Source organism: Aedes albopictus, chromosome 1 (assembly GCF_035046485.1).
Source record: "Aedes albopictus strain Foshan chromosome 1, AalbF5, whole genome shotgun sequence".
Classification (NCBI taxonomy): Eukaryota; Metazoa; Arthropoda; class Insecta; order Diptera; family Culicidae; genus Aedes; species Aedes albopictus.
The window spans coordinates 77,211,136-77,223,195 of record NC_085136.1 but is presented as its reverse complement, the minus strand read 5'-3'; the positions used below and the strand labels follow the sequence as shown (position 1 = coordinate 77,223,195).

Below are 12,060 nucleotides of genomic sequence, written 5' to 3'. Positions count from 1 at the left end.
GTTTCACCGCATCAAAACAAAAGCGCTACCGTACATGGGCCTTTAACATTGTGACAGCAGCCGAGTTATGTCAAACACACAAGGCAACTGTGGCGCTATCTGTTCATTGCATAGCGGCCGTTTTAGTTATTTTAGTGATCCATTGTCTGCTCAATTACCAATAAATTTCAACCAGATGATTTGATATTTGTTGAATACCATCATGGCAACCAGAATTCATGGAAACCCGGAGTTATCATCGAACGCAAAGGATCAGTGAACTACAATGTGCTCTTGGAGCTTAGTAGATGTCAGAGACTAATCCAGTCCAGTCATACGAATCAGCTGTGTTGGTGTCCAAGCGTTTGTGCGTACGTGCGAGCGTTTTGGGTATGTGTTTGTGTATGAGTGTGTGGTGCGTGCGAGCAAGCGTTTGTTGTGTGCTTTGTAAGTGTGCGTGAGAATTTGTTTACAGGTTAAAATAGTTGAATAAATACGATGGTTGTAAATCTTCCACTGACATTGCTTCATATATTTCCCTGGGGACTTCTTCTGGAACATCTACAGAAGTTCCCCGTAGATTTTTATCTACTGACGATGCGAATGCTATCAGAGATTACTACAAGAGTGGATATTAATAGCCTCCAGGATTTTCAGCAAACAATCTTCCATAAAACCTGAATATCCGATGCCTTTTGATAAGTTTTCGACAGAGTAAGACAGATTATAGGCCCAGCTAGGGCCAAAATACTATATGCGACGCTAAGAAGTTCATTAGCCTGCAGAAAAACGATGAGCCTTCCTGTTTTGTTTTGTAGTAGTAGTTTCAACAGGTTCTGGGCCGAGAGACGTAGTCCTGGTTTCAAAAATTGTTTGGCATCTGTTGTTGACATGTCAAAGTCCAGCGGCGCCTTCGTGGAGTAGGTGTGGAATTGTTCACTTCACAGAACAATCAAGATCAGTCAGGAAATCAGGTGCTTCTGGTATGAACATAATTGGTCAGGCACGGAACGAAAGCTGTTCGCACAGCTTCAATCATTGAACCGAAAGTGGCTTGTGCATGGAAGAACGCTATGCTGAACTACAAAAAATTACATTTGATGCTAAATGTGGACTCTATTGCCGTATGTTTCATAACCGTCTGGATAAAGTGTCTTGCAGTTGAAGGAATCAAGAAGCGCGCTCGGTAACCATCGGAATTAAGTGACATTCAGTTGAAAGATCCGAGAGCCGTGTTGGACGACCGTCTAAATAAGTTGATTTTTCAGTTTATGAAACCGGAAGACGTTTGTCCAGTCTAGATGAAGTGATCTTCAGTTGAAGGAACTAAGATGCACGTGTTGGACAGCTGTTTGAATGAAACATCAAGACGAGCGGGCTAAAATTACGTTCCGGCAAACCGCTGAATACGTTCAACATCTGTTCAACAAATTTAATGGGCTCTGAGCACAACCTCCTCGAAGGAATTTGTACATCGCTTGGCGTCCCTGTTTCATAGACAACCAAGAACTCACAAAAGCATCTACGCACAACGGCTGGAAGCAGGAGGCAGCAAATTCGTTTGCCAGAACTGGGTTGGCGAAGACACCGCACACTCAGCTAGCGCAAGATCAAAAGCAACATATGCAAGAGCCGGAGCAGCAGTAAAGCGCGTGGTCGAGAGTACCGAAACTACCAAGGGTAGAGGCAGCAACACAACTGAAATGAGTTGCACGATTACGTCGATAATAGAAGCAACGTGCACAAGGACATCAAAGCGTTGGTTAGTGATTGAGATCCAAAGGACTCGTGGATCGTCAGTGACGGAGTGGATGAATATGGCACTGTGAGAGCCGAAACAGCTGAGGCTGCCTGTGTGGCAACCCTAATATCAGAAGCGCCAATGGAAGAACCCATTTCAACCGCTGAGGAAGTCAGTGTCGTAGGGAAAGTATCTCCCAGAGGATGCCAACTACATCCTTCTAGACGCCGAAGATGCCAAGGGCTTCGCCCGAAAAAGGGAAGTTTATCAGGAGGAGAAATAAAGCCGAAGCTCTCATCGTCAAAGCAAGCGACGACACGTATGCGAAAGTTCCGCGCATCATGCGGACAAATCCCGATCTAGGAGCTAGGCGCAGAAGTGCAGAAAATCAGTCGCATCCGTTAATGGAGAAATGTTCCTGGAGTTAAAAAGGGATCCCAAAGCCAGCACAGCTCCTGCTACAAAGAGCTTACGCCTTCTGCCATGAACTTTTTTTAAGTATAAAACCTGAAATTAACAGGACGAGGTCACATCCGAAAAAGAAGTTGGCTTAGCCAACTTAGGTGCAGCGTGAGCTATTTACGTTGGAGAAGTCCAGAGGACCATCCGTATAAGAAATGGACCTTCTGACACGAAGGTGGCATTTATAAAACTGACACCCTGGTTTGATGAGATCAATAAACTGGAGAATAAGTGAGGAATATACCCATAGCGACCATCAAGCGATCCGGTACCGTATTATTTACTTATGAGGTGGAAGACAACAACCGTTAATGAGGAAGTGTTCGAGGAAGCTCGGTGACTGGAGAACAACTCATAGAGCCTTAGTGTAGACCAACTGATAGCTACTCTATCCCGAGCGTGTGATGCAACCATGCCAAGGATGAGAAATCCAAGAAACAGTCGACGCACTGTCTACTGATGAAATCCGACGATCGTTGAATTCCGTGCAAAAGCTGCAGAAATTAGCAATCTTTCTAGAGTAGCCTTGTCGAAGGCAAAAGGTCCTGCTGTACCCAGGTGTCCGGAAAAGATGAAAACCACAAGCGAAGCACTGTTCCAGATGCATGAACAGGCGATCTGGCCGCCCATATTTTCCATTGACCAGGATGTCGATGACGAAGAAGTAAGTGTAACGAACGAAGAGTTGGTGGCGTTAGCAAAAGACTTGCCAACCGGAAAAGCTCCACTACTGGACGAAATTCCTAGTGTAGTTCTAAAAACGGCGATCTGCGAAAATCCTGATATGTTCAGGACTACAATTCAACATTGTATTCAGGAAGGCAGTCCCCCCCTGGAAATGGCAGAAGTTAGCGCTGCTACCGAAGTCAGATAAACCTCCCGGTGATAGGCCGATGGCAGATTGTTGTAGAGAGCGATCCTTTTAACCAGTCTCACAAAGTTACACGTAGAATAAGAGCGGTTTATCAGAGATGCAGTTTGGGTGTCGGAAAGGCAGATTCACTGCAGATGCCATCAGAACGGTTGTGGCTGCAACAGATTCGTTAAACCGATTGAGGGTGCCTAGAGCATCTGTGTCAGATTCCGGCGAAACAGACGCCGGAAAGAGGAGTGAGGCTATTACGGCGGACGTTCCACAGGGATCTATGTTAGACCCAACCCTCTGGAATGCCATGAGATGAGATGAGGTATTGCAGCTTAACCTTCACAGAGGAGTGAAGATTGTCGGCTTCGCGGACGACGTGGCGCTTCTTGTGATCGGGGGAATCACGACCGGAAGTCGAAATGCTGGCCACGGAGGCGATAGACGCGTGGCTTGCAACGGCCTCCGTCCCGTTAAAACTTTAGCAGACCTCCTTGTTTGTTCAAAACTTGCCACCCTAAGCAATAGAAGTGGTCTCAGTTGAATCTTCCTGACTAGTGTTAATCGGCTTTGGACATGTTACCCCATGAAGTTCGTATTCAGCCGTTTCATTGCCTCCCTACATGCAAATATAACCATAACATCTCAAAGACGGCTGTTTACGACGACCGGCTACATACGGAACCGAAGAAGTTAACCAGAGCGCGAACCAAACGGAAACTACAGCGAGTGTTAGCAATAATGCCATATGGAGCGAAAGAAATCAACAGGAGTGGAGCTGTTAGTACACAGGGTCAAATATCTGACCAACAGGCACTGTTCAAGAGCCGAGCTTGGGAGAGGTGAGGAAAAACGTGAACGAGCTGTTTGTGAACGACAGACACAACGGCAGCTAGTGGCGAACATCAAAGCTGCCGTAAAAGCTGCGGAACGCGAGCAGAAGACGCCCAAATTGAGACCTGAACCAGCTGAAGCCAATAAGAAGAGCTCTGACGGAAGCCACGGGATAGGCTGCCGAGGAAACTCCGGGGACACCGAAGAGCCACCGCTCGGAGAAAAAAGGTACGGACACGCCTGGAGGTGAAGAAGCTCCGCCGACATAAAAGAAAAACGAGTCAACAGACAGCGGATGGTGTACCGTTGAAAACCAGCGGGTGAAGAAGAAAAAGAAGGTGAAACCAAAAAAGAAAGAAACATGTCGACCCGGAGAGACTCAGGGAGACTAGCAAGGGCGATGCCCTTTTGTCGAAGCGAGCTACAAAGCAACGTACACTGCGCTTGAAAAAGTTGGGCGAGAACGTTGTTTACACACGGCGCACGCAGAAAGGTGAGATGATCGTCGAGGTGAAGAAAGACCCATCCGTCAAGAGCTTGGGATACCGGGAGCTCATGGGATGTGAGGCAATCGTCAGGGCTCTGTCACAGGAGGCGGTGGATGAGTGGAAGGATCTGGAAGAGATCGATCATGACAGAAGAAGAGCTGAGGCTTGCTCTAACCGAGCAGTGTACCGTGGATGAACCGATGTAAATTTGAAGGCGTTTAGAGGTATCCACCCAGTAGGCGTGACCAGCAGAAGGGAAGTCGGCAGGTCGGTATGCACTATGAGAGTCACTTCTCGAGATGCAAAACAGATGGAGAGTTGCTTCAGGAACACAAAGTTCGGTCTCCAGACGAAGAAATGCAAGGATCTCGATAGCTCCACAATGTGCTGGAAATGCAACGGAAGTGGTTAGGTTGTTAAAGACTGCACAAAGCAGCCGCGCGCTGCAAACCGGGGGACGGTAATGACCACAATGCACAATGGGTCCAGAGCCGAGCCGTGTTTACGAAGACAAAAATGTTTGTGCCTAAACCTTAAGCTTTAGATACATGGTGTCTTTGGGAAAGTTTCTTCATATTTTTCGACCTTTTTTCTCATTATTGTAAAATTAGGGTGGTCCCTCTAGTTTCGCTGATCCAAACATCTGTTTTTTAATAGTTTTATGTACGTTCACAAGAACTTATTTGGAGCAAGTTTGCCGAATAAACCATTATTCTATCTCTTATGGTTCCTAACTTATATTTTTTTATAAGATTCATGTTAGGGTGATACATGAATTTCAGTTTTCCTGAAATAACTTTTGATTCGTTCGTTTTTAGTAAATACTTTGTTCCGAGCACCTTTAGAACTATCAACGACGCATATTTTTTCCGAAGAGCTCAAAGTTCTATCTCTCATAGTTAAAAAGATATTGGCATTTTTCTTCGAAAAATCTTTTTTTTTAATGTCATATCTCAAAAAGAAGCAAATAGATTTTCAATCTCTTGGTTGCATTGGAAAGATCGTACTCTGTTCTATTTATGGTAAAAAAACTGCAGGTACCTTTTTTGTTTAAGACTTTTTATTAAATTTTGAAAATACGATTTTTTTCATGGTAATGCAGTTGTAACTTAGAAAATCGATGAGATACAAACTTGGCGTCTTCGACAAAATTGTGAGTTTTTGGCTGCTCTAAAAGCGCCCAGAACAAAGTATTGCGAAAAAATCAACACATACAATTATATTGAATTAAACCCGATTTTCATATAGAAAGCGGAACAATTTCAGCAAACTCGACTAGTCTTTGTTAGATAGATCGAAGTAACCATGTCGAAAATATTTAAATTTGCTTATAATCCATAATTCGTCAATGAACTCAACTTTAAATGTTATTTTAAGCTGATTTCCATCAATTTAATTTCAATTTCATCACTTCAATGTATGGATAGTGAAAATGTCAATCACTAGTATATGTTCATGTTAACGTAAAAGCCTATCAAAGTTACATGATTTACAATATCTTATCAACATTGTGCCTAAATGGTGATGACAGCATAAATAAACATTGGTTCTAGAATGAAATGGATGACCATTTACCAAGCTACTTTGATCTATCTAACAAAGACGAGTTGAATTTGCTTGAAATGTGTCATTTTTCATATGAAAATCTGTTTTTACTCAATATAATTTTATGTGTTGATTTTTTCGCAATACTTTGTTCTGGGCCTTTTTATAGCAGCCAAAAACTCACAATTTTGTCGAAGACGCCAAGTTTGTATCTCATCGATTTTCAAAGTTACAACTGCTTTTCCATGAAAAAAATCGTATTTTCAAAATTCAATAAAAAGCTTTAAACAAAAAAGGTACCTACAGATCTTTTCAATGCAACCGGGAAATTGAAAATCCATTTGCTCCTTTTTGAGATATAGCTTTTTGAAAAAAAGTGATTTTTCGAAGAAAAATGCCAATATTTTTTTAACCACGCGAGTTAGAACATTGAGCTCTTTGGAAAAAATATGCATCGTTGATAGTTCTAAAAGTGCTCGGAACAAAGTATTTACTAAAAACGAACGAATTAAAAGTTATTTCAGGAAAACTGAAATTCATGGATCACCCTAACATGAATCTTTTAAAAAAATATAAGTTAGGAACCATAAGATATAGAATAATGGTTTATTCGGCAAACTTGCTCCAAATAAGTTCTTGTGAACGTACATAAAACTATTAAAAAACAGATGTTTGGATCAGCGAAACTAGAGGGACCACCCTAATTTTACAATAATGAGAAAAAAGGTCGAAAAATAAGAAGAAACTTTCCCAAAGGCACCATGTATCTAAAACTTATGGTTTAGGCACAAACATTTTTGTCTTCGTAAACACGGCTCTGGACCCATTGTGCAATGGTAGAATCTTATCAATACTAACGTTTATGGTAACACCACAATAGATCAAATAAATGATCGCAGTGGTATAATAACCAACACAGAAAAAAAAACCTTTATGGTAACTGTGTGACGGATGAAGCAGGGATGGCGGCAATCCAAGTTACGAGTGGATTCTCAATTCAAGAGGCACTGGATAACGACGACGAAGGTTTCGTTAACTCCAAAATCAACAGTGTCTTGGTCTGTTGCAGTTATGCTCCTTCAAGGTAGACGATAGGACGAACACCGGTCGTTATTGGCGTGGATTTGAACGCTTGCGCCGCGTAGACTGAGGAGGCAGTCTTGTCCAACGTAAGTGGTTGTTATATCTGCTGGAAGTTCCACAGAAAAGTATGCAACGAAGTCTCTGTGAGCATATTTTGTAAAGGCGGCCAGGAATCCGTCATTGATGTGACGTGCTGCAGCCCTGCACTGATGAATAACATGAACTGCCGTGTAAACGAGGAGTATACGCATTGTGACCACGATATCTTCTAGAAGGGAGATGTAGCAGAGCAAGTCACGATTTTGGTATGCTGACAGCAAGCCTAAATTGAAGTTTCGTTCACCTTCAAAAAGACAGAACGTAACACTTCTAGCAAAAAAAAAAACATTATCCTCTGAATCTTCCCTCAACATCTGTCATTGTGCCACCCTAATCATTTCCTCCCTTAGATCTATTGCTTACTCGCCACCTCCATTCTTAACAACTTGATCCGCAGGCTCAAGTGTTTTTTTTTATGCCAAATAGAGCACTCCAATTACATAGTTCTTAGTTATTTCTCGAATGCCTAAATTACACTTACGAACTGCATTATAAGGGCTGTATAATAGCTGTTAATAAACTAAATTCTCCCCTCATTTCCACCCGCAGAGAACAATCACCACCGAAGAAACCATCGAAGGAAAGTTCCTCGAGCGGTGCCGCCCTCACGGCGGCCACTTCGGCTAGCTACGCTTCCGCCAGCAGTGGTTACGGCGGTTACAGTGCCAGCGCCAATCCGTCGTACTATGGGGCCGCCTCGAGCCAGTACCCGTACGGGGATAGCGCGTCGTCGTACGGCTACAGCACCTGGAACCAACAATATTCCCAGTCCGGCTACGGTGGGTACAGTCAGTGGAGCGGCTACGGAGGTTACTACTAGAGGAGGCGGAGCAGGAGATTCAGGGAATTTCGCTAGGGTTTTACACACTTATAAACTATATGACTTTTTTTGTTTTATAGTGCAGCAGGTTAGGATCGATTAGCACACCTTCGTTTTTGTATACCTGGTAATCTTACTTGGACGACGGTCCATGGCACACTATGGTGATGTGTCAGAGGAGGCTGTACAATGTTTATTTCTCTCCACACACAGATTAGACTTAATATAATGCATATTAACAGAAAAGACGATAGATTTTGCGTGATTTTTTGGTGACAGCACCGAATTTGAGTGGAGTTCTGCTTTCAAGCACACGCAAATACGCAGAAATAAAACAACGGTTTTAGTTCTTTTGAAATTTACAATTTTTGTTCCACATATTTCTCAGATACATGCGATATGCATACACAAACTGGATCTTCAAAGATGGAAATAAAGCTAACGGTTATATCGTGAATAGATTCGCACTCTCTTCCACCATTCTGGAAAGAACATTCCCGTTCAACAGTCAACCGAGTCCATCGGAACGATGTTACATCCCAGTAGTCCTCGTCCGCTCCAGCTCTTGGGTGTCAACACCAAATCCACCAATCGCCCATCGCGACGCACCTTCACCGTCACACTTTTGTTCTCGCAACTTCGCACCACCGCCGCAATCTGTGACAAATCCCGGAAGTTGCCTCCATTGGTCGTTCCGAACTCTACGATCTCATCCCGCAACGCGATACCCGCTTCCTGCGCTGGCGATCCTTCACTAACCACGTTCACCTTGGCAATCGGCTTCACCGTTTGCACCCGGATCGCTCGCACAGTCGGTGCCTGTCCCGATGACGACTCCCCATCGTCGTCCCCTAGTTCCATCGCCCTTAGTTTAGTCGACGCTAGGTTCTCCTGTTGTTGGGCACTGGTTTCGGCGTGAACCGTGTGCAATCCCTGCTCTATTTGCTTCATCAGCGCCTTCAGATCGTTCTGCAAACAGATGATCTGATGGCGGGCCTGCCGCACCTGGTACACGTCGATGTCGTTCCGGGGGAAACCGGCGTCGTCCACCAGCGGGTCGGTCATTCCCACTCGATTCTGTTGATGAACGACGAACGAACACAATCAGGGAATGACGATGCGCAATTTGAACGCAAGATCGGCAATACTCACCGCTTCGAGAATTTTACCCTGGTCGGCTATCTTCTGTTCGACGGCTTCCTTCTGCTTCACCAGTTCCAGGACTGCGTCCCGGGAGGTCGCCGATGGAACTACCATTGTGAAATTTTAAATTTTATGTGAATAAGAAACTGAAATACCGAAAAATTGAACTGTAGCTGCGTAAAACACTGCATCCACTGGGGGCAAATCAAAACAGTATAAAAAAACAACACAACCTTTTGACAGCTCCGTGTTGCAGCGAAGATTACTTTGTGTGCAACATATAAATGCAACATTTTTGGCCACCTACACTCAGAAATAAAAGTATACACGGAATTACTATTATTTATGCATTTTGTATCCGCATCTCTCTCACTCTCTTTCTGTTTTCATACTATCTGGTGCTTCACCTGGGTTGAAGAAACACTTCTCTTCAACCCAGGCTAAACGGCAGATAGTATGAAAACAGAAAGAGAGTGAGAGAGATGCGGATACAAAATGCATAAATAATAGTAATTCCGTGTATACTTTTATTTCTGAGTGTAGTTGATGATGATACGTTACAAAATTACAAGCGAACTACAGTCGATTCTTCATTTCACGATGCTTCATTTTCCTCAAAATTGGGTTTTTAAATTAAAAAAAATTCAATGATTTTTTATTTTTAAACAAAAGAGCAACTTTTTCTGAGCCGCTATGATTTTTTTCAGATTTTTTGAACTTTATTTTGGTATCTAAAATCAATTTCAAAGAGATTTTTTTAAATCACCTTTTGACAGCTGGGCAACTGCTTGACAGCTCCGCTCAGTACAAAATGCGACGAGGGGTGATTCAACAAATCGCTCCCATACAAATTTCAAATTGATTTTTAAATAGGTTCCCGGCAAGGGGTTGGAAACTATAGACACTATAGATTCCATAGACTCGCGGAGACATGGTTGAGCAATGCTATTTTAGTGTGTTTTGTCGTGAATTTAGAGTGTACCGAGCGAATATGACGTCACGCAATCCATTGTCGCTATTGAAATCGTGACGTCATGCTCGTTTGGCTACACGAACTGACAGTTCGTTTGGCTACAGTTGTCTTCGTCTTCGCGAGTCTATGGAATCTATAGTGTCTATATTGGAAACTATGACACCTTGTGAGAAACACCCATTTCACACACCCAAAACACCTTTCGACACCATTTCAACACCTTTCAAATGTATTCCCGTAAAAAATGAACCATTGACTCTATGGGAAAAACTGTGGAAAAACAATAGATTCTTATGCTAACCATGGTTTCTATTGTATATGTATTGTAGAGTACACTTTCAAATTTGATTCGTTACAATAGCCAAGGGGTTGGAAACGCTGACACACTTGAATGTGTTGCAGTGTGCTGCTCGGGTGTTTTTTGGTGTTTTTGGGTTTTTCTCGGTGCTTTGATATTTTTGACAATTGGCTTCTTTAGCGGTGTTGAGATAATTCCATATTCTGAATCTGCATGCGAAACTGAGCCGAAATCCAAATTTTCATGAATTTTGGTGCCCGGGAACCTATTTAAAAATCAATTTGAAGTTTGTATGGGAGCGATTTGTCGAATCACCCCTCGTCGCATTTTGTACTGGGTGGAGCTGTCAAACAGTTACCTACCTGTCAAAAGGTGATTTTAAAAAATCTCTTTCAAATTGATTTTAGGTATCAAAATAAAGTTCTAAAAATCTGAAAAAAATCATAGTGGCTCAGAAAAAGGTGCTCTTTCGTATAAAATCAAAAAATCGATACATTTTTCTTAATTTAAAAACCCAATTAGTATGATAGGCGTCACTTTTTTCCAAATTACTGGCAACACTTGAATTGTTTTTCATCGTTGTTTTGTTTTGACGTGGATTTGCGATCGCCGGTGGCCACTGGTAGGCAATATTGCGGATTTTGCGGAATGGGCCTTTTCATTTGACGTTTCAAATCAGCTGATTGTTCGGGCGTTTGACAGTTCTTCTATGAAGATGACACGTTCTTGTTAGCAGCTGTTGTTCAAGCTTTGTAAACAAATGCATGCACGGATCTGTCACATGAAAAGGCCTATTTCGGTCCCGGTAAGTAAGGGGAAGTTTTGAATTTCCTAAACTAATTAAAACATCTGATGGTTTTCATCAACTTTCATTTCAGGAATCGTAAGTTTTATACCGGATGTTTGAAACACCTAAAACTCCTCCGAAAGAAAATGCATCTCCCGGTCCACGAGGATGCGTCGCCCAAAACCAAAAAGCAAGCAGATCAAGGAGAAATCCTACCAATAAAACCATCGATGCTGCTTTAGCTACATTGTCGAGCAGGCCCACGAGGAAATCAACTGATTGGTGGGTCCGTGAATGTTGATTCTGGGAACTCCGAAGCCCACGGCATACGGCAAAACAGGTGGCACAATTTACATCTGCGTCAGGATATCTCGTCGACTACCATTACTGCCAAGCATACCACGCTGGATCGCTGGATGACATTCCGGAAGACAATCAGATGGAGGAAACATCGATTGTTTCCAAATTGTGAATTCATGCGGTGAAAGGATCTGACGAAGGGAGGTTTTTCTGTGTGATGCAGAAGGGATTTTTCTTCATCATCGGATAAACAGCAATTTCGAATTTGTACGGCGATGCGATCGGCACCTGAACACTTCTATAATCAAGCCAAAGGAAAATGACGGTGGAGGTGGCAACATAATGGATAGAAGAATTCATCCCAAGTAACCGTAATCTACCGGCAGATGCAAGTCGATTGTAACACGCCGCCAAGCATTAGATGAGCTACTTGACTAGTTGCTGTGACACTGCTAAGCCAACTGATCATGGAAGCAAGAGGCGAAATTTTTGTTTAAATCTCGGTTTAAATGTTATTAAGTAACTTGTTTAAATGTATCTTTTGTCCTAGTATCTTTGTATAGTGATGTGTATATTCGGATTTTCAATTAAAAAAAACTTGTATTCAGTTGTGTGTGTTAACTCAGATGTTTTTAATCAAAACATT

The 12,060-nt window shown here is 42.7% G+C and overlaps 2 protein-coding genes across 2 annotated transcripts in view; one reads left to right on the top strand and one right to left on the bottom strand.

The window, feature by feature from the left end:
* LOC115256581 (pre-mRNA-processing factor 39) overlaps positions 1–8,374 on the top strand; it is a 39,392-nt gene extending 31,018 nt beyond the window's left edge. Inside the window, exon 8 of the mRNA XM_029855357.2 lies at positions 7,643–8,374. Within this exon, the coding sequence (XP_029711217.1) occupies positions 7,643–7,913 (271 nt within the window). The 3' untranslated portion in view covers positions 7,914–8,374. The remainder of the gene's footprint in view (positions 1–7,642) is intronic.
* LOC115253973 (26S proteasome non-ATPase regulatory subunit 9) lies at positions 8,255–9,273 on the bottom strand. The gene is made up of 2 exons (XM_029855358.2): positions 9,066–9,273; positions 8,255–8,990 (listed from the first exon to the last, which is right to left on the bottom strand). The coding sequence occupies exons 1-2, from the start codon at positions 9,168–9,170 to the stop codon at positions 8,415–8,417; spliced, it is 681 nt and encodes a 226-aa protein (XP_029711218.1). The 5' UTR covers positions 9,171–9,273; the 3' UTR covers positions 8,255–8,414.
* Between the last annotated feature and the right edge of the window lie 2,787 nt (positions 9,274–12,060).

Bases quoted from the DNA above. Each gene is read 5' to 3' on its own strand.
- LOC115253973 (XM_029855358.2), bottom strand. From the start codon at position 9,170: ATGGTAGTTCCATCGGCGACCTCCCGGGACGCAGTCCTGGAACTGGTG. The intron at 8,991-9,065 runs GTGAGTATTGCC...GTTCATCAACAG, and splicing joins AGGGTAAAATTCTCGAAGCG to AATCGAGTGGGAATGACCGA.